Source organism: Protopterus annectens, chromosome 1.part1, assembly GCF_019279795.1.
Source record: "Protopterus annectens isolate FY-2018-M chromosome 1.part1, PAN1.0, whole genome shotgun sequence".
Taxonomy (NCBI): domain Eukaryota; kingdom Metazoa; phylum Chordata; order Ceratodontiformes; family Protopteridae; genus Protopterus; species Protopterus annectens.
In genome coordinates this window covers 943,777,308-943,800,471 of record NC_056726.1, presented here as the reverse complement: position 1 = coordinate 943,800,471, position 23,164 = coordinate 943,777,308, and the positions used below count along the sequence as shown (strand labels likewise).

General features: G+C 38.1%; 1 protein-coding gene across 1 annotated transcript in view; it reads right to left on the bottom strand.

Annotated features, from left to right (window-relative positions):
• The window catches only part of LOC122808100 (C-type lectin domain family 12 member A-like), a 381,899-nt gene that overhangs the window by 138,483 nt on the left and 220,252 nt on the right, over positions 1 to 23,164 (bottom strand). Inside the window, exon 5 of the mRNA XM_044079075.1 lies at positions 13,653 to 13,750. Coding sequence (XP_043935010.1) covers positions 13,653 to 13,750 — 98 coding nt within the window. The remainder of the gene's footprint in view (positions 1 to 13,652; positions 13,751 to 23,164) is intronic.

The following is a 23,164-nucleotide window of genomic DNA, read 5'->3' as shown; positions in this document are numbered from 1 at the left end:
GTTCAAAACATTAGAATGTACATTCTGATTTACTTCTGTGTTACCAATTTCAGCAGGCCTTGAATGTTCTCGATTTTTCTTGTGTTTCCTCCCCCCTCGTTTGTATTTCCCCCTTAAGGGACAAAACCCTGGACCGTCTTGGGGTTGGCTGAATCCGATGCTGGGAGTATGTCACGATCTGTGCAGGATGATGGGTCATCAGTGGATGAACCATTATTTATAGGTCTTTTTCGTAGAATCGACCTAGATCTTTTTCTTTTTGGGGTTTTGGCTGGATATGGATTGAATCTCACATGTTTCGTGGGGTTGCTGAAAGGGTTGGCCCCTTGGTAATCAAATTGATCCCGCTGGAACTTTTTGATTTTTCTGAGGATGAACCAATAGTATGACAGATGCATGTATTTAAATTGTATCATTTGACTGTTTTGTTTCACACTGAAGAAGGCTGTGTGTTGTTGCCAGCCGAAACCGGTCTGGTTATCTGTTTTATGATACTATAAGGATTATAAAGCATCTTTGATCTCAGTTTGCTGGCTCCGCTTGTTTTTTGTATTATACAGAGAGGTACCCCAGGAATCCACAGGTTTTTTACCCTTTGATTTGCTGTATGGCCATAAGGTGAGGGGCCTTTAGATTTGCTTCTTGGTGAGTGGGAGGATGAGTGTGAATCACCAAAGGAGTCTGTTGTGGCATATATCCTAAACCTCAATACAAGGCTTAGGGAGCTCATATGCTTGGCCCAGGAGAACCTGCCAGGAGCTCAACAGTAGGAAAAGGTCTGGTATGACAGGAATGCTCATACCGGAGAGCTGTGGGACAGCAGGTTATGGTGCTAATTAATGTCAGACACAATAAACTGCAGGCAGCTTGGAAGGAACCCTTTGAAGTGGTAAGGAAGGTCAGTAATATTAATTACAATGTAAACCTGGTAGGCTGGAGGCAGGCCTAGACCATGATGAAGCCTCAGTATGTCAGGAAGATCCTGGGCAGACTGCAAAGGGCAGGAGTGACCATTAAGCTCAGTAAGTGTCAGGTGGGTATGGCAGAGGTCTTCTTCCTAGGACATAGTGTGGGGAGTGGTAAGATTAGGCCACAACCTGCCAAAGTGAATGCTATTCAGGTGTGGCCTGCCTCTGTTACCAAAAAGCAGGTGAGGGCATTCTTGGGGACAGCAGGGTACTATAGAAAGTTTGTTCCCAGTTTATAGTACAATAGCTGCACCCCTCACAGACTTGACAAGGAAAAACAGGCCAGATAAGGTAGTGTGGACACCAGCCTGTGAGCAGGGATTCCAAAAGCTTAAAGAGGCTTTGGGAGGACCCACTGTGTTAGCCAGTCCAGATTACAGCAAATAATTTGTTGTGAAGGTGGATGTTTCAAACCATAGGGTGGGAGCTGTACTCAGCCAAGTTTCTTCAGAGGGGAAAAGAGAACCCAGTTGTATATCTCAGCCATAAACTCCAACCCAGGGAGGAAAGTTATGCAGCTGTATAAAAAGATGTCCAGTCATAGTATGGGCACTGTAGAACTTCAGCCTTATCTGTAATGAAGGAAATTTACTGTGGTTACAAAACACAATCCCTTAACATGGCTACATAGAGTCAGACAACAAAATGCCAAGTTATTAAGGTGGAGCCTAGGGTTGCAGGCATATGACATGACAGTACAGCACCATACTGGGGTCAGCAATACTAATGCAGATGGACCCTTAAGACAGGGTATAGGTTAATGTGTTCCCAGACCGACCCATTTCTCTCAAGCAATGTTTTTTCTAGGATCATTTGAAAAACAAGCTTGAGTCTTCAAAAGGGGGAGAGATGTGACGATGTTAAGTATTGCCATCTGTGTCATGGAGATCAGGACAGTGCATGTGGAACATATGCCAACATAGCTAGCTGGAGTTTTGTAAATAACTTTGTGTCATTGACTATCACACTGATTTGTGCAGATGCTCATGTTAAAAATGTATCAACAGTGTTATTATAACTGATTAAATGTTTATGTTTAAACAGAATTTTGGAAGAGAAGAGTAGAAGTTTTTGAAATTTTTCTATAATTTTCAAGTACTGCAATAGATCTTAGAAAAGCTCTGAGTGTGTACTGCATTAGAGTCAGGTGATCAAATGTGATGTCATTCTATAACCGGCACTGTCGGTCTCCTACTTTGGACACAATAGAAGAGTCTTCTGTTCAAGCAGCTTTATTATATACAAACACATCATGATAGAAGTTTACTGACTTTAACTTAAGTAACTTATATACAAACTAACTACTGCAATCATACATGCTCACTCTCTGGCTGCACTCTCAAAATGGCACTGGGAATAGCACGTGCCCGGTATTTATATGTGCATGTTCAGTCCTTGACATGTTTCTTAAAGCTACAGCACATACACTCTGATCTACATCCTTCCTCTTTGAGAAATAGATCATGCAACGTTATGAATCTATTTGGCATGCAGATAATACAAGTAGTTCTTTGTCATGCAATTATACAAGACTAGGTACATATATACAGTTATGTCCATGTTGCTGTGTATTTCACACTGGGCCTGGAAATTCAACCATATTGTGTGACATAAAACTCGGAATTAGGTTTATTAACTGGAGCTGTCTCTACAGAATGTTTAACCTTGGGAGTATTTGGAACATCTTCAGGAATGGAAGTAGAGGTTGAGACACACCCTGGGATGGGAACAACATTTGGTTTGCTCTGAGATATAGAGTCTGTATCACAGGAACAATGCTGCAATGATGATTCTGGTACAGGAAGAAGATGTCTGTGATTTCTCCTGTACTCCAAATCCACAGATTCTACAAGGTAGAATCTTGGCTCTGCACATATACCTGTAAATTGACCAATCCAGTTGGAACCTTTCACCATTTGTATCCTCACTCTCTCTCCTTCCCTCAACAGACTAAGAAATCTACTTAATTTATCAAAACTGGACTTCTGGATAGAACGCTTCTTGAATAACTGAGTCTTAATGGTACTGCTGTTCTTAGCTTTAGGACTCAATAAACTGGAACTAATAGGTAACATCGTTCTGGTTTGCCTGGATAAAAGTCTTTGAGCAGGTGAGCCAAGTATAGCGTCACAGGGTATGTTTCTGAGATTAAGTAAATTCAAAAAACATTGGTATTGTCACACTTTGACTTCTCTAGTAATTGCTTTGCACTCTGTACTGCATGTTCAGCTAGTCCATTTGACTGTGGATATTTAGGACTGCTAGTAACATGTACAAAGTCCCATTCTCTTGCAAATTTCTCAAATAACTGACTAGTAAATTGAGTACCATTGTCAGAAACAACTTTGTGTTGACTACCATGGACTGAGAAATGATGTTTTAACTTAGCAATTACAGTAGTGGATGCTAAATTAGGTAGTAAGTCAATCTCAAACCAATTTGCATAAGAGTCTGCCAATACTATTTAGTGTTGATTGTTCTACTCGAAGATATCAGTGGCTACTGTTGGCCAGGGTAGTTCAGGAACTTGACTTAGCTGAAGTGGTTCTCTTTGCAGATGTGGTTAAGTACTATTGCATACTGAACAAGAAGAAAGTACTTTATCAATGTCTTTCACTAGTGAATGCCAAAATACTAATTCTCTCACTCTTCTCTTAGTTGATCTGGAACCTGGGTGACCACAATGCAAAATCTGGATATATTCTTGTTGTAAGGAAGCAGGACCAACAATTTTAGGACCTTTGAAAATAATGCCATCTTCCATCAAAATTTCATCTCTGTAAGTAAAATAGGTTTGCACTTCAGATGGTACACTAGATTGCTTTAACAGCCATCCAACATTAATGTAGTGACTGAGCTTTTGCAAAATTGGATCAGTCTTTGTATGATCTCTCAGCTTATCAAGTCTAGTGGTTGAGAAATTATGCACTGCCATCATATCAAAGTCAAAATTCTCCGCGTCAAGCTGTTCCATTGTATTTCTGGGTAATTTAGATAAGGTATCAGCCTTTCAAATAGACCATTGTAAAGTTGTACTTTTGTAATCTGAGCATCATTCTTTGTAATCTTGCTGGAGCTGAATACATAGGCTTCTTTAGAATAGTAACTAGAGGTTGGTAATCAGTTTCAATCTGAATAGCTCGACCATAGATATAATCATGAAACTTGGACCATGCAAACGCTATTGCCAAAAGTTCTTTCTCAACTGGAGCATATTGCATCTCAGTTTCAGTAAGTGTTCTAGATGCATTTTCTGTCTAAGGTCTTCAAATGCTTTCTGGTGCTGTTCTAACCATAACCATGTAACGTGTTTGCTCATCAACTCTCTTAAAGATGCTGTCAACTCACTGAAGTCTGGTATAAACTTGCCTAAATGGTTGACCATGCCTAGGAAATGCTGTAGAGCTTGAATATTATCTGGTTCTGACATCTCAAGAATAGCTGCTTGCTTGGTTGGGTTTGGTCTCAAGCCAGTATTGGTAAATAAATGACCTACGTATGTAACTTCTGGTAGTTTGAATTTGCACTTCAGAGGATTGAGCTTCAAGTTTACTTCATGTTCTTTGTCTAGAATTCTCTTCAGGTTTTTGTCATGCTCTGCTTCACCATTACCTCCAACCAATAAATCACCTACTATTATGGCACAAGGATAAACCAAAAAAATGTGCTCCATTGCACACTGGTAGACCTCACTTGCAGAATTTATTCCAAATGACATCCTTAGGAGTCTGTATCTGCCAAACAGGATACCAAAAGTGGTTAGTAACGAGGATTTGCATTCAAGCATCACTTGCTAAAATTAACTTTTTGCATCCAAGACAGAAAATGCAGTGGCATTCGATATTAGGGCTGCGACCTTTTCGACTGTGCGCATTGGATGATGCGGTCTCCTCAACACTTTGTTCAGATCTCTTGGGTCAATACATAATTCTGATTTTGTCTGAGCCTTTTTTGTGAGCTGCTACCATAGACAAAACCCATTCAATTGATTCTGTAACTGGATAAATTACACCTTGCTGCACCATTTTATCCAACTGAGCTTTGACTTTATCTTGCATAGCTAGCAGAACTTTTCTTGCTGATCTAACTACTGGAGTGACCCTGGGTCTAACTTCATGGAGTGCACAACTAGAAGTGTGTCCAACTTGTCATCGAAAACATCAGCATACTCTGAGAAAATGGCTTCAGAAAAAATTAGAACTTGGATATGCAGTTATATAATGAACTTCTTTGGTAAAAGAAAGATTAATTCTCAAACTGTCTTTGAGATCCAGTAATGACTGTACTGGTCTTTGGACTACATAGAATAACAAGCTGTAACAGTTCTTAGCCAAATAACATGAAAGCATCACTGAGCCTTCAGTATGAATTTCTTCACCTCCACAAGCAACAAGTTTCGCAATACTAGCCACATTGAGTTGCACAATAATTCTCACTTTAGCAAATGTGCCCACTGATATAACATTACACTTTGAACCAGTGACTGCTTTAAGCTCTTTGGATTTACCATTGATTTAGACTGCACAAAACACTTCATTTTTTGACAGTAAATTCACTACATCAACTTTCATCGATTATTGATACACCATCTACATAAAAAGTTGATTGCTGTGGCTCTACTTGATCAACTTGCTTTTTTGTGTGACCCTTCTTTACAAATGTGTAGAATTTACTTGATTTACAAAACTTTTGAAAATGGTTCCATTTTTTACACTTGTTACATTGCTGACCAAATGCTAAGCATCTCTCTCTTTTAAACTCATGACTGGCACCACAATTGTGACAGTTAACAATAAAGCTGGACGGGTTTTGCTAATTCACATTTATACTGCACTGAGCATGCTCCTTTAACTGAATTGTTCCTAGAATTTGCTGGAAGACTACGTGGTTTCCCTGGTGAGCCAGCAGGGGTTGTGTCTGTCATGTGCTTAGGCCTACTTCTGTTTGTCACATGTTGCATGTTATCTACATTTCCTCTGGAGCCTGCTGAAACCGTACTCTTGTCACTTGCAAGCATACTTGTGTGTTTTTCTGTAACTTCATTGATTTGACAAATTTCAGTGGCTTTACTCAACATTAAATCACTGTCACGAAGAAAAATCTTTCTTACAGCAGCGCTATTAATACCACACATGAGCCTGTCCTTTATTAACTCATCTTTTAAGTTACTAAACTGACACATTTTAGCTTTGTTTCTCAAGTCAGTTATATAAGTTGCAAAGTTTCCCCTGGTTTCTTATCTCTCATGTAAAACAAATGCCTCTCTAATGTAATATTTTTCTGGAGGTTACACATTTTTCTGAATTTATGCTTCAAACACTCAGGGTCTTCCCTTGTTTCAGCCTGTACAACAATATGATGATTTTCACCTTCTCTCTCATATACTGCTGGTGCATACACAATTGAACACTCTCTTTCAATGTCCTCTGTTTAGCAAAATGAATGCCCTGGTGCATATAGGTCTATATCAGAAGCTTGAATGGTCAAAAAAGAGAGTGCTCTTTGATCAAGCTTTAAAGATCGAACTTCTAAACAGCGAAAATGCAGAAGAGTGATTTTTATTCCTAGGGAAAAAAATCACTGCTCAGCAAAAGAAAAAAAATGTAAACAATAAAAAGTGGGGGCTTCACTCCTCACACCTCCCCTGCTTAAATATACCAACTCCGTGATCACACCACAGTGGAGGAGATGGCAAACTTCCTAAGATGGCCCAGCGATTTTTTTCCCTGGGAAAAAAAATCGCTGTTCCATGTCTGCACTGTTTAGTGCCTTTAAAGATCAAAGCTCGATTAAAGAGCATTCGCTCTTTTGACCGTTCGAGCTTCTGATATAGACCCAGTGCATACATCTTTATCTGAATAAGCTGCTTTTATAAAAATATCTTACTCTTGTTCAAATATTCTCCAATTCTCTGCAACTTTCTGATCAAATACCAGTGGTAACGGCTTTTGAAATCCATCTGACATATTAACAGATACCAGTGAAGGGTTTTGCAAATAAGCACAAACACATACACATATGTATATGCCAGAAATTTATGCCAGTATTTGTGACTTTGCCCAATAGTGCAACAAGCCTCTGTATAACTGTCCTTTGCAAAATAAGTCTCTTGAGCACTGTAATACTCTTGAAATTACTGTACTACAAGAAATCACCTCATATCAGTGTAAGAAACATTTCAAATAGCTGCATGATGTGAACAGACTGGGCAGAAGAAGCTCAGAGTCAGCAACATTTTGAAGTTATTGCACTTTGAGAATAAAGAGTACACAGCACACTGACATTTCCCCAAAATGGCAGTACCTTGCTATGCAGTTCTTTACAGTGCAGGAAACACTCTGTAATGGTGGCACTTTGTGAATAGACACACCTAACACAAGAAACTTTTCAAAATGGCTATGCTTTGATTGTACTTCATGAAATAGTTGTACTTTGCACACAACTAACTCTTCATAATACATGCACAGTAATAAGCACACATTGTAAGCACTTTTACACACTTAGAGATACTTCAAATAACTCTAGTTATGCCCTTGATATAATACGAAGTCGTAGTTATGCCAAAACATAGCATTTTGCCAACACATGCAGTCGCCTTGCTTTATTTATGCTTAATGTGCCATTTTTGCCCTTATTATATTTGTTTTGCTCATTTGATCTCTTTTTCATGCCCATTGTACTTTTCTTGTGCTCATTTTACTCTAAACATGCCCTTTTTCCTGAAACACAGTTTTTCTGCTTTAAACATACTAATTTTGCTTTAGCCATGCTTGTTTTGCTTTTCAGATTGTTTTATCAAATATCTTAATCTTAAACATTTCACTTAGTTAATAAACCTTTTGTGCCTCCAGCTTGTTTAATAATGTGGTTTGTGCCCTTGTAATGCTCCGTTTTATCTTTTTTATAAAATAAGCAATTTGTGCGAATTCTTATTACTTTTGATTCTTTTCTAGCTCTTTTTCATGCATGTTTCTCTTAGTTTACCTTCATTGTTATCTCTGCACCATGGCTCTGAATATCATTCTTTGGAATCCCACTTCTGACACCATGTCACTTTCCTACTTTGGACATAATAGAAGAGTCTTCTTGGGTTCTATTCAAGCAGCTTTATTATATACAAACACATCATGATAGAAGTTTACTGACCTTAACTTAAGTAACTTATGTACAAACTAACTACTGCAATCATTCATGCTCACTCTCTGGCTGCACTCTCAAAATAGCAGTGGGAATAGCACATGACTGGTATTTATGTGTACATGTTCAGTCCTTGATATGCTTCTTAAAGATACAGCACATACACTCTAATCTACAGGCACTGATAGTATGGAACTCTCACAACAGCTTGTTGACCATTATCACAGTTAGTTGATCAGTTCAGTTTAGTAGTTGGAAGCTAATCGCCTTACCTAGTGGATGTAAATATCTCAGCATCTCATCTTGCTTTGCTAAATTAATTAAGGTAGCTAAGGAACAGTTATTCTTTAGACAGGAAATACAGTGATATTAGTTAAGTAGTGTTTTTTCTGCATCTGTTTGAATCTGTCCCAAATGTGTTGTTTTTATTTCTTCTGTGACTGAAACTCTGATGTTTATTGTACTTGGATATTTGATATTCTCATGTTTTCTATTTTATTATTTTTTATTAAATACTTTTATACCTTTCATTGTGGCTGATCTTTTAAAGATTAATTTTAACATCTTGAGAGTACTTGTGCTTATTTTGGTGGTGCCTTGGCCACTCTGAAAAGCATTGCTGCTTGGGTTACATTCTACCATTTTTATATTAACATTGATTTTTACTCAGTATAATTGGATACCCTTGTAAGATCCTGACAGTGACTGACTGGTGGCAGTGTAGTTACCTTATTGTCTTGGCAGAAAGGAGCACAGCTAGGAAATCTGTGTCAACCTTTCCCAGGAATGCGTGTGTGTGTGTGTGTGTGTGTGTGTGTGTGTGTGTGTGTGTGTGTGTGTGTGTGTGTGTGTGTGTCTGTGTGTGTGTGTGTGTGTGTGAAAATCAGATACCTAGGCATGGGTGTGTCATTTACATGGAACTAGGACACAGTGCTCCAAAGTGAGTTTTGTTTGGGGTCTGGAGAGACAGAGAGTCCATTCCTGGGTTTGGATCATGTTCCTGGTATGCTCTTGGGGGAAATTCTGCTTTTTGCAGACAGCTGCATTTGAAAATACTGTGTAAATCCATTCATGATCTTATTGAGGGTCTCCCACCAGTGTCAGTGGTGAGGACTGAGGCTCCTTGATTACTGGCCTGGGGTAAAGAGGGCCATCACACACCACAATAGCCTCTGGTAGTCAGAATGATGAAAGCTGTCCATATACACACTGCTTTAGAGGAGCTTGTAGTAGAGACTCAAGAAGGATTAGATGAATATTGTACTGACCAAGAAATGGGGGGGGGGTGAGCAGAGCCTGAAATGTCTCTCTGCTATGCCTATTAAGAGAACTGAACAGATAAGAAGAAGGAAGAAGGTATCTAAGGCTAGGAAAAAGTAGAAGCAAAGCTTAACCAGATAAAAGAAGACTACTGGCACCACAGAAAGAAGAATATGAGTTACTCTTTATAGAAGGAAAATTTGATGATGGGGGAAAGTGTTCCTATCTTTGTAGGGATGCAGCACCCTCCACTTCATCTCAGGCTACTGACAAAGGTAATTCTCACTTGGTTGAATTTCTAGATTAACCAGAATATGATGCACAAAGCAGGGCAAGAGAGAGAGAACACAGTGAGAAAGGAAGGGGAGATAAATGAACAGAACAGACCTACTTCATAGTTAAACTTCGAGCTAAGAAATGACTAATGAGGCAATAAGGTGTGCTCAGATGCATCACTGAGCTTCACTGAAGTCTGTTCTGGTATAATGGCATGGCAGTCATAGGTACCTTCTATATCTTGTTATCCAAGAATAATTCACTGAATGTTTTATTATAACCTCTAAAGGAGGAACTAACATGTGGCCTTTTATACATATATAATAAATGCAAGAGTTCACAGGCATTCAGCTATCACACTCTGGCAAATTGCATTATACTTGGTTTCAATAGAAATCTATGTATATGATTTCTTTTCAGGGTGAAGTATGCAACACATGCTAAAATGGGTCCCATACAGAATGCCGACAGCTCACAATGCCGACACCCATATGGCCGACGCCATATGGTCAACGTTCAGAATATCAACAATGGGGAAACGCTATCTCTCAATAGTGCCGAATGGGAAAATTTTCATTCTTGCACTGTAGTGCAATCTCGGAGTTGGTATATTAAAGGTACGGGGGGGTGTGGGGGGGGGAAGAGCCCCCCTGCTGGCACAAAAGAGGAAATTTTATTTTCTTTTTTTGTGTGAAGTTTTGGTGCTGTTGATATTGTGAGTGTTGACCATATGGCATCAGCCATATGGGTGACGGTATTTTGGGCTGTCGGTGTTCTGTAGGTGATCCACTAAAATATACATAAGTAAAAAGCTGCCATTACATCAGAAGTTAACATCCTAAATATTTCATTAGAGAAGGTAATGTTTTAGTCACTTCAAGCTCATGATGGTCAAATCTCTATGTGCTAAAGGATGGAAATGTGCTGAAGGCAACATCAGGATTAAGCTATAATAAAATCACAAATGGTAGAATAGCAGTCATGTGTGCATCATGTACCAGAGTATAGAATAACAATGTACCTATGTGTCCATGGATGAATCTGTGAAGGGAATCTCAATAATTCTTAAACAGGTTTGAAATACTGTTTCTTAGATGTAGACATGCACAGGCACTTCACTATCATAGTTTGACATGTTGCTTTATACTCTTTCTTCATTGGGATGAATACATAACCTCTGCTTGGATAGTAGTATGCAATGCTTGTCCAAGACAGATTTTTTATGAGTTGTACGTTTGTCAAAATTAAAAAAAAATCTACACATATTACCATTAAAGCAGCATTTTGTTGACTGCATACTTTTGTATCACAACAGTTCCATATTTTCAAGGTGAAGATTAGTTCATGTCAAATTCCACACTGAGCCACATGAAAATTTCTAAGGGTAGAATGATAGTCTTATGTACATTTTATAGTTGAGTATTCTTATGTTTTTCTCTGAAAAATGTGTCAAGAAGTCGAAAGAGGTTATGAAATATGTCATCTTATACATAGATACCAAATGTATGCTTTCTTGAGCATTTCACTATCATTACCTGGCATGTTGCAGTATTCTCCATTTCCATTAGGGGTGTCAGGACATCTGCTCAGGCTGGGAAAGACAGCGTCTCTCCAGAATATATATTTAGTGAACTGTAGTTGTATCAGAAGTAAAAATCCTACACAATTCTCCAGATGAAGCAACATTTTTTTGACAGAAAACTGCATCACCAAAACTCCATTTACTGAGGGGACGATTTGCTAATGTCAAATTCAGTGCGGAGTTCCATTGAAATCCTTACAGCTAGAATAGCAGTGTTGGATGTATCATGTAGGTGAATATTGTGTTATTTCCTATTTTTAGTGAGTCTTGAAGAATGATTGACATGTACCCTTTATACATAGGTATCAAATGAAGTGTTGCACAGTAGAATAACAAATCTTGTATATTTCTTCTGAATATGGATTTTTGTCACTGCATTTATGACTCCTTATCCCAGAGTTGGAGTGATATGCAGTGAAGAAAACTGCAAGAAGATAATTTTGTAAGCCTTTATACCCAGAGATAATAAGTGCATTCTGTAGCTGAGAGACATGACACATTATTATGAGAAATATACTAGAATATTTCTAATGGATTCTAATTGCTTGTTAACACCAGTGATCCTATGTTGTCATTTGGGTGCTCTGTGTTTTGCCATTTTGTTCACAACAAGCATGCACATTCTTACCAAATGTAGGGTTTCATTATCACAATCTGACATTCTGTGTTACTCTACAACTGAGATGTGCATATGACTTCTGCTTAAGATAGGGTATGCAGCACTTTGTCCAGAGCATCTCTTTAATGAGCTGTCCTTATATTAGAAAACCTTATGTATTTCAACAGACAAGGCAACAATTTGTGACTGTAATCTTGGCATGATCAAAACTCCATGTGTTGAGAAGAACAATTTACTGATAATAGATTCACCATCAAGCTGCAGTGAAATCTGAGAAGATAAATAACAGTTGCATTTTATAGCTGTGAAACCTGTTGTTATTCCCTAAAACTTTATTAATAGGTCTTAAAGGGGAACATCTCTCTCTCTCTCTCTCTCTCTCTCTCTCTCTATATATATATATATATATATATAGATATATATAGGGTCTATATTATATCCTCGAACGCTTAAAAAAGTGAACGCTGGTTGATCGAACTTATTTTCGCGAAACTGCAAAATATCGAAGTAGCAGAAACTCGAATTTTTTCCCAGGGAAAGAATTTGGTTGTCTGTTTCTGTTGGTTCGGTATTTTCTGTGTTATGGTGGAAAGTTACCGGTCGGATTCAGGTAAGTGTGCGATTGTGTGGATGTGAGTGTTAGGGTGATTTTGGTGAGTTAGGGTTAGGGCTCGGGTTAGGTGTGTGTGCGATCGAGTGGACATGAGGGTTAGGGCGGATTTAAGTGAGTTAAGGTTAGGGAGCGGGTGAGGTTTGTGTGCGATAGTGACAGACCTTAGGGTTAGGGTTTGGGTTAAGGTAAGTGGGTAGTTAATGGTGTGTGCATAGTTTAGTGTAGGGTTAGGTATCAGATTTTAGGTGTATGTGTGTGGATTTCTGTTTGTTTGGTGTGCTTGTGTTGTGTGTATGTGTTTTGGATCAGCGATTTTTTTCCCTGGGAAAAAATTGCTGATCTGACAGTTCGAGATTGTAAGCTTTTGCTTAAATTAGGTCGATCAATCAGCATTCGCTTTTTTAAGCATTCGATGATATAATATAGACCCTATATATATATATATATATATATATATATATATATATATATATATTTATGGCTTTTTTATCTAACACCAATTGTATTGTTTCACATGCATTTCATTGTCATAGTCTTTTTATTATTTTTATTATTATTCATGTGTTAACTGGGGAAAAAAATTGGATACAAGTGTTCCTTATCAGTAGTGACCCAGGAGAACAGTCTGGCTAACTGACTTGCTCAGAGTTGCACATTAGGCAGATGGAGGCTAAGGGAATCAAACTGTGAACAACAAGAAACACTTCATTACATAACCTTAATCCTCTGCACTAACTGCAAACTATAGGATCCTGCATTTGTTTTCATTAGAGGTGGGTATATGATATATTATAAGAGAAATATTTAAATTTAAAATCTGTCCCTATTTTTGGGTCTTTGTCACTAATTATTTTAGGCTTTGTCCATATTTTTTGTGCTAAGAAGTGGAGAGGTATGCTTGCTATTAATATAACCACATAACCCTTTAGTATGTTTGCCCATATTATCATTTATGTCATATATTTAGAACACCAGCCTTCAGCATAGATTAACTTCTATATACGTTACTGCAAGTAAAGGAAGCCATAAAGCAGACATCAATAAAATTAAGGCAATTAATAAAGAATTGCATGGCTTATTGTAACAGAAGCAACAATTATAATAATAATAATTTCCTATTTTAGAAAAAAGCTAAATAATTCTCTGCATACCACAACTTAAAATGCAAATAACTTGTAAAAGATTAGTTCAACTTACCTTTCTAGAGTTTTGCCATTAATCCATCTCCACCTTCTGTCATGTTTTCTAAGGCCAACCCAAATTCTTTTTCTTTTGGAATTACTTTTTATAAACTCCTACAAATAGCAAGCATTTTGTTACTAAATATATACAAATGATACACTATCCCTGGCCATCAAAATAATCAAACTTGTATTTACTGATATAGGCAAGAATCCTAAGACATGTCCCATATAAAATGTGGTGAAAAATCATTTATCTAAGCAAAGAGTTTCCGTAACTCATAGACAACTATAATTAGCAAGTGTGAATAAATGTTTCTGCTGTGCTACCCCCAGGCTGATTGTGTTAATGTGTACAGTCAACATTTTCTGCATTTTTTTTTCTGTCATCTGTCTTGTTAGGGCTTTCAATTTGCAGTTTGCTGATATGCAGTAGAATGTTGCTTTGATGTTTTTATATCACTTTGCCCTTTTGTTGATTGGTGTTGCTGCCTCACAGCTCCAGGGATCATTGTTCATATCTGACTTATTACTTTCTGTCTGGCATTTACATGTTCTTCTTGTATCCATTTGGACATTGTGGGTATTCCCACAGTTTCTTCCCATTTCTCAAAGATATACATGTGCATGCATAAAGCATTTGCCTTTACCGTTATGGCCTGAGTTGCGGTTGAGATGATTCTGCAAGGATGTTCCTACAATGACAGTTTCAAATACAAAAATAGCATTTTGCATGCATTTATATTTACAATAAAACATGTATTTCTGTATATGCGAACATATAACAGCATACATATTTGATATATATATTACATACTACAAGACTAACTCACACAAAAAAGTTCTGAATGAAGATGAACTTCTGATTATTTTATTATGTCTGCAAATAAGTAGGAATACCTAAGGGTGATTAAATGGTAGACCTATGCTATAATAAGTCTCTGAAAAACTGTTGGATGCTGAGTACAACTCCAAAAAGTAATTTCAAATCACTGTGGTTAGGGTTTACTATCATATCTTTGAAAATGTTTTTTACAGGTACTTGCATACTCGAAAAACATTGTCAAAAGTTATGATACTGACCAAGAAAAATAACAAACAAAAAAAATGTAAACAATTCGAAACTGAATTGTTGACATTTTTTGAACTTACCTCCACATCCTATGTCATGCAAAACACATTTTGCAGGGGGGCAAGCCCCCGTGCACCCCCACACCCCTTGCTACTTATATATACAAACTCCCAAGATTACACTACAGTGAGGGAAAGGGTGCATTTCCTGATCCCCACTATAATGCGATCTGGATTCAAAATGTTACAGTGCTGTTTGGGAAATTCATCCCTTTCCTCACTGTAGTGCAATCTTGGAGTTGGAATATATAGTTAGCAGGGGATGTGGGGCCACAGTCCCCCACAGGAGGGTGCAGAGGGGCTTGCCCCCCTGCAAAAACATGATGTGAAGTGTAGGAGTTTAGTTTACCTGCGCTCCTACACAGACATCACGTAATATGCTCGACTATAATTCATTCAGCTTATTTTATATACACGTAACATGCATGCACACAGACACACACATAAATGTAAATATGTATAAATATCTTTATAGCTGTATATATATATATATATATATATATATATATATCAGCCATTAATTATATTGGCTTTCTTTAAAGCCGACATCTGTTTTGTCGATAGACTCTGAGTGACATAACAGATGGTCAACAACTGTGGGAAACTGCTACATTTCCAAGACTTGGGAATATGTTCTTTCCCTGGTATCATGTGATCTCTGAGTTGAAATTTATACTTAGCAGGGGGTGGGGGATTAGCCCCTGCATGCTCCTAGGGAATGTTTTGGAGCATGCACAATTAATTGTCAGCAATGTTTTCCTTTTCCTTCCAAATGAGAACTAGTTTGCAAGGGAACCTGATTTAGTATTCAGTATAATCAAAACCAGAATTATCAGTTAAAATATCACTTAAATGGGAAAAACAATTCTAGTACATCATCTGTTAGCCTTCTAAAGGTGAACCAGATTAAAACACATGAAGATTTAAACTGTGAAAGAAGTCAGAAAACTGCCAGTCACTGAACTAAATGCTTTCAGTTAAAATCCAGCTTTAATCCCAAAAGATGTAGTATGACACTTTGGTATATACAGTACATTGTAAGATTATTTTAGCATTTGTTTCTGTTTTCTACCTCCATGTATTGAAGTCAGTAATAAAAGAAAGAGAGAAATTAAGTGCAATAGACATTTTGTGGTTATTGTATCTTTTACAGTGACTTGCTATTGCACACATACTGCAAGCACATAATATGACATATAAAATGCCATCTTTTCTGCATGAATATCTTTGCAACATTGAGAAGCAGAGGTGACATATTCATATATGGAACACATTTCTCATTAGTAGGCTCCAATAACTGCCAGCTCACACTTTATAGTCTCTATAAAAGGTTTAATAAAGGGGCATTGAAAGAACCATAGAAGTTCAAATGTGATTACTAGGCCAATGACTCCAGGGAGCCTTTTTAAGCATAACAGTGCTCCACAAAGATAAGACCCAAACCTTGTAACTTGGGGCTGTAAGGTAAACACTAACCATTATGTAAACCATCGTTTTAAATAAACTACAACAGGATTATCAGTAAAACAGTGTGCTGTGCCCTGTGGTAGCCATCAGTATCTTTAAAAACTGATGAAGTAAAAGGAAATTTAGTTAGAAAGGCAGTCATGTTCTATGACAGAATCTACTTTTTGAGCACTTTAGTAATGTATATATACAACACTAAGTTATCTAAATGTCTGTGCTGTATATAACTTAATGGGCTGGATTTAGATTCAAATTGCAGATTATGCAAGACCATACAATTTAGCTTGCACAGTCTGCAAGGCTGTAGCTATTCAGAAGTGATTACTTAACCCTTCATTGCAATGTTTTCCATACAGACTACTTATGTCAGCCATGTTTAGGGCATACCTCACATAATTAGGCTCAGTATATGGTACTTGCACTGTCCAAATGATTCACAAACTAATCCAGCTGTAACTATGCAGATGCAAGCTGGTAATTTCTAGCATGTAGAGTGTTATTCATTTCAGGACATGTTATTATTTGGAGTACAGAAAGTGTCTCATTGTCTTCCAAGATATAGCTGTATTGATCTGTAATGGAAAAACGAGGTATACACTGTTGTCCATGTTAAGTATAAGGCCAGGACCATGGAGCTGTGATGCATACTAGGGTCATATTGTGTGGTTAGAAAACAAGGAGATATGTAAACGATGCATGTCTCTGGATGCCATTGCTTACCAAGTGTGCAAACTGATCGTTCTGTCTCAGGTTGCATTGTACTGTACTATGCAAATTTAGAGCTGTCTTGTTTATATAAACATCCATTTAAGCTAATGCCACTAACTCTCCTCTAACTTTCCTCTGTTTTATTCAGGTTGTAATGCCTTTTATTTAATATATCAGCAGTAATAAGAACATGTTGCGGTGGTACGGCAGTAGCATTGTTACCTCACAGCAAGAGGTTCTCCCGTTCAATTCTCGGCGTGGCTTGGGAGTGCCTTCTGTGTGGAGTCTGCATGTCCTCCCCGCAGTTGGGTAGTGTTTGACAGACATGCGTGCGTAAATGGGCATGCCTTCGTTGAAGGTTGGGCGTCGAGCTGGCACCTCGGCGTTTCATAAAAATCTACTGCCAATCATTAGTGGACCGGAGTTCCGCTGTGGCGACCCCTTATCGGGAAAAAGCCGAAAGACAAACAACAACAATAAGAACATGTTAAATAGTTCTCTCATCAAGTGCTACAAGGTGCCATTGATTTTTGAAATTCATCACGACTGAGAAGAAACTAACTGATTAATGGCAAGTCCTCTGTCTTCTAGAAAAGTCTCCACAACTCTTAGTTTCTTTTATTTATTTATTTTATATTTGTTGACCAGGATAGTTCGACTGAATACATGTCCATTTTCAACGGAGGCCCGGGGAGAAATGCTCCAAGGTAGTCAGAGTCAAATTTAAAACAATGACTACATAATTACAGAAGTTATTTACAGAGGATACATGAAAAATCATTAGATAGCACAAGTTCACATGTATAGCTATCCCTGGTTTAAGTTAGGGGATTACATTGACAGTAGGCAGAAAGTAATATATTATATACATTTATGAGGAGGGTTATCCAGGCTTGTTACAGTGGCAAAGCCAGTTTAATGCCAGATGTTGTCTGAGTTTGGTTTTAAATAGGCAAAGGGAGGAGAGTGAAGTAATGTCGGCTGGAAGGAGATTCTAAACTCTACCTGCAGAGTTTGCAAAGAGGGCATCTCCAGCTGTATTATTAGCTTTGATTGTCTGAATTAGTAATTTGTTTGAGAATCTAAGCAGTCTCTGATTGTTATGGGGGGGGTGATAATATTCCTTAGGGATGGTGTATTATCTGGATTATAGAGAATTTTTTAAGCTATAATCAGAAGGTTGTATTGGATTAGACTGGGAAGTTCTAGCCACCCAAGCTGTTTGCAGTTAATGCAGTGGTGTGTTCTAAATGGCAGACCTGGCAATGTGATTGTAACAGGATGACAATCTATTTAGGACTGATTTAATGTTTTGACCACTTATAATATAAAATGTAACAACTGATTAATTAGTTATAATTGTATTACGTTTTTAGGAAAAAAGTAACCCTTTTATATAAAATCTCCTCCATGTTTTTTTGACCCCTTTGTCCATACTTACAAATCAAGTGACAAATAGGTTGTCAGCACACATACATCGTTTTTCTCACTAAATATGGTCTCAACACATAAACCCACATATGCAGAGGTACTCACCAGTAACTTACCAAAACCTCAAAGGCCTCCTGTATGCTTCCCTTAGAAAATCCATGCAAACAAAACCAACTCAACACAAACTACTACACATAAAAATATACATGACTGTCTCCACAAGCAAGCCTCTAAGGCAAAACACCACACATTCAAACATTTGGTCATAGGAGACTCCATCGTGAGAAATATAGAGCCTCCCTCAGCAGGTTGGATAAAGAGAGGGTTACAGTCAGTGGCCTGTCATGGGCAAGGTTTCACCAGATCATGCAGGCACATAAGTCACTCAACCAGAAGCACCAGTATGACTTAGTCATAGTCCATGTAGGTGTGAATGACCTGAGATGTACCTCCTGGGACTATATGAAAACAGACAAGATGGACCTCTCTGAATATGTGTTGCAGGCTGGTATGAGCCTCACATTGAGCAGCAATCTACCCTCACCAAGAATGATACCACAATAAAAACAGAAAATGGTTGACTTCAATATTTGGGTAAGATACTGATGTCGTTTCAAGGCGATCCAGTATTTGTCAGCATGGGGCAACATGATCGACATACCAAGCTGCTTTGATGGTCTGCACATGTTGCCAATATGCTTTCAAATACTGTCCAAGGCATTATCAACCTCCATTGTGTCTTTTGTAGGCAGTGTCAAACCAACAGTCCTACCAAGGTAACAAATTCTTCTAATGCCAAGTTAAAGGTACTACTGCTCAGTGTTAGGGGTCTTAATAATTAACCCTTATGGACAGAAGCAGTCTGTAAAAATTGTCAAAACCCCTCTTGTTGACCCTTGTTATTTTTCCCCTAGGGATAAAAAATTGGGTAAAATTTGGGTAAAACTAGCTAGGCTTGTAAAGGTCATTGAGTCATTGGCCTAGTAATCTTCTATGAACCCATAAGGATAACTATCAACAGGGATCAATACCTCTTACCCACCCCCACCCAACTGGCTTACTGCTGGACTGACAGAGTATTAATACTATCTTTGGGGGGTAGAGAGAGGAGAGAACCTTGTATCACCTGCTCCTGACTGCAGGATTTCTTTTGTTTGTTGTAAATTTCCCTGTGGGGAGAGGATTGTAGTAATATACTTTCATGCTCATAAACACATCTGCACTTGATACACTGATGTCAAATTCCCTCCATCTGAGTGCATGCATGCATTATGTTTCAGAAAATTATGCTGTCTTGCTTCAGATAGACAATATCACTGAGATGTAAAAACACATGCCCTTCACCAGAGCTGGATCCAGCACAAGGTAACCTAAGCAACTATCTATGGCCCAGTGCTGACTGGCATCCTGGCCATAAAAAAAAAAAAAAAAAAAAAGAAAGAAAATCTCTCCACTGTCCTGCTCCATTTCTCTAGTCTGTGGCATCTCCAGTACTCTAGTCTCTCACATTGACTCAAATCTCTCAAATTGGAAGTGCTGTCTTTCAAATCAGATTGGATAAGTGCAATCATTTCTTACTCTGGAGATGCTATTTCTACTTCTTACGAATTATGCTACCGCATGGTATCTTAATGCAGAGCAGTTTATGAACTGAAGAACAGTTTTCAGAATGGCAGCTACCACCATTTGTAGAGAGAGAGAGAGAGAGAGAGAGAGAGAGAGAGAGTGTGTGTGTGTGTGTGTGTGTGTGTGTGTGTGTGTGTGTGTGTGTGTGTGTGTGTGTGTGTGTGTGTGTGTGTGTGTGTGTGTGTGTGTGTGTGTGTGTGTGTGTGTGTGTGTGTGTGTGTGTGTGTGTGTGTATGTTTCTCTGTGAATATGTATGTGCCTAGGAGAACATCCCTGACAGATTGATCAGAAGTTACTTCCATAAGTGTTCTGAAAATATTCAGAAGTCATTAGAGTTTTATAGTTTTTCTTGTTCAGCATTTTTTTTCAGGTAACCAAGTCCCAGTAGGATTTTCTGGATCAGTGACTGGCTCAGTCACCCAGTAGACAAATGGCATTAGAAAGGATCAAACCTTGTACCCTTAGGAGTGTTAATAGTGCAACAGGTAGCTTACTTGCCTTTGGTGCAGAAGGCTGTAAGGTCTACTCCCACACCATATAGATGGATTACTGATGCTGCAGTGCACATTAAGGGGGGAGTGTTGGGAGACTGTTTATGTCCTCTGGAATAGGTTTCCTATTCACATGAAGCAGAGTGCTTCCCTGACCATAAAACCAAGTGCAATATTGACCAATGGATGGGAAATTGCAAATTCATTCCTGGGGTGGAGCCCATGTCCCTTATGGACAGAGACAGTCTGTAAAAATAGTCAAAACCCTGCTTGCTGACCCTTGTTATCTTTCGCCAAGGGATAGATAATTGAGTAAAATCTGGGTAAACTGTCTAGGCTTGTAAGGGCTCTTGGCTGTTAGCCTATTAATTTTCTTATGGACTTATGAATGTTGGTGACCTTTGAGCAAGTAACTCAGACAGAGTTCCTAAAAAAGTGACTCTTTGTCCATTGAGTTAACCTGGTTAACAAATAGATAATAGAAAATATTTAAAAATTGTCCCTTCATTAGTTTTGGTTTTGTCTAGATTTCTTGAGCAGAAAAAGTCTAAACATATTTTGATGTGTTCCTTGTAAAATTAGTGGCTTTCTGGCAAAATGTTCTTGACTGAAGTCAATAATAGTTGTGTGTATTTCAGACTTTGTATCCTTTAGAAATACATACTAATTCAAAGTTTGTTAAATGACCAATTTTCCAAGTATTTAAGATAAATATTTAAAATATTTTACTAACTGCGGTGGTGGTGCTGTGGTAGCATTGTCGCCTCACCGTAAGATGTTGTCCGGTTCGATTCTCAGCTAGAGCATCTTCTGTGTGGAGACATGCGTGAATGGGCGTACCTTCATTGAAGGTTGTGCGTCAGGGCCGGCAACTCCCCACGTAAAAATCTACTGCCAATCATTAGCGGACTGGAGTACTACTGTGCCGACCCCTAACCGGGAAAAGCTGAAAGACACAACATTTAAAAGATTTTACTGATTTTGGGTGTTTGATTTTTGAGCTAAGAATGAGAGGGCAGACGGGAGTTGCAATGGGTTCCTATGTATGGTTTTGATGTCTGCAAACTGAGATACATTTCTGGGCCATTATTTATGAATTTATTAATTTACTTGATGTCTTTATCTCAGGTGCCCATCATATAAGGGCTGCAATTGATGGTTTTGTGAGTATGTATGCTTAAGTGTGTGTGTGTGTGTGTGTGTGTGTGTGTGTGTGTGTGTGTGTGTGTGTGTGTGTATGCATGCGTGCGTGTGTGTGTGTGTGTGTGTGTGTGTGTGTGTGTGCATGCACGCATGTGTGTATAAATGCTTGGTTCCTGCATATCAAAGTAGTTATGGTATAAAGGAAGTAAGGAATCAATTGTAGTAAACATGAACATCATAATATGAGCCATATTGTTTGAGTATAATCCTTGGTTTCCTTGTTTTGATGACTGTTGGCAGTGTGTTTATTATTTGGCTGTGAATAAACTGGTCAGTATGAAGTCTCTGAGTTTAATGTTAATATCTGAATTATGAATACATTTTTTAATTTAGCTTGTTTTTGCAGGCACACAGGTGTGTAATGCATTGTGTTGGACTACAACAGCGTATCCGGTACTTAGTTCAGATGAGTAAGGATATGTGCTGCTAATTAGCTGTTTCAGTTTGATTCCCTTAGTCTTTGTTTATCTGCTGTGTGACTCTTGACATCACTTTACCAGACAGTGCTCCTGGGCTGTCCCTGAAAAGGTACACTTGCATCCAGTCAACTGTTCCAAGCTGTTAGCAAACGTGTTCCATAGCTATCTTTTGAATTCCTGGAACTTTCAAATAGCTGGTAGATATTGCTTCACTATATCTTATTTGATTATGAATTGCAGCATGTCTCTAGTAGTCTAATGGGTTGCCAGATGCATTTTAATAAATGTTTGTTAAGTTTACTGTTGCTCATGTTGTCTGTTTTTAATGTGAGAATGCTTTGTTTCATTTTCTTTAGCAAATGACCATCAGGGTTTTTGCTGTAAAACATGAAATAAATGTTTTAAATCAAGTGCAAATATTTGATCTTTGTAAAAGTAAAAAAAAAGAAAATAATATGCACGATGACAGGTTTGAACAGTGATTTCTGGTAAATGGGGAGAGATGACCAAGGGATATTGGTTATGGCTGTGATGTGGGAGAGCAGACTATTACACCGCCTAGAGCCTCATTTGACCATGATCTGGTTCTTTCCTCTCCCTAAAATAACTGAGCTGGCCATCAACTGCTCAAGGCTACTCCTCAGGTAATCAGTCAATCCTGGGTATCTATCATTGCACACAGTATGATGCCCCTTCCTAAGATATCTCCATCATCAAGTTAAGGAAAAGCTATTTCTATTGTGCAAATTCTCCTCCATAAAGTTAAAAAAAGGTCATTATTAGCTATACAATTCAGGTCCTCATTTAACCTAAATTATATCTTAAATGGAACAAATCATGCATTTAATGTAAGCAATAGAGGATACTTCTCTGACAAACATAGTCCAGTAATGTCTCCTGTTATTAATGCAGGTTAGTAATATAAGTAGCAAAATTAAGGGTATGCATACTGGAATGGTATTTAAAAAAAATAGGGTACTTACGTATTATCGCAACCACATTTTCGCGGTTGCGTTAATACCTATGTTGCCCTGAAAAGGAGTGTGGAAATT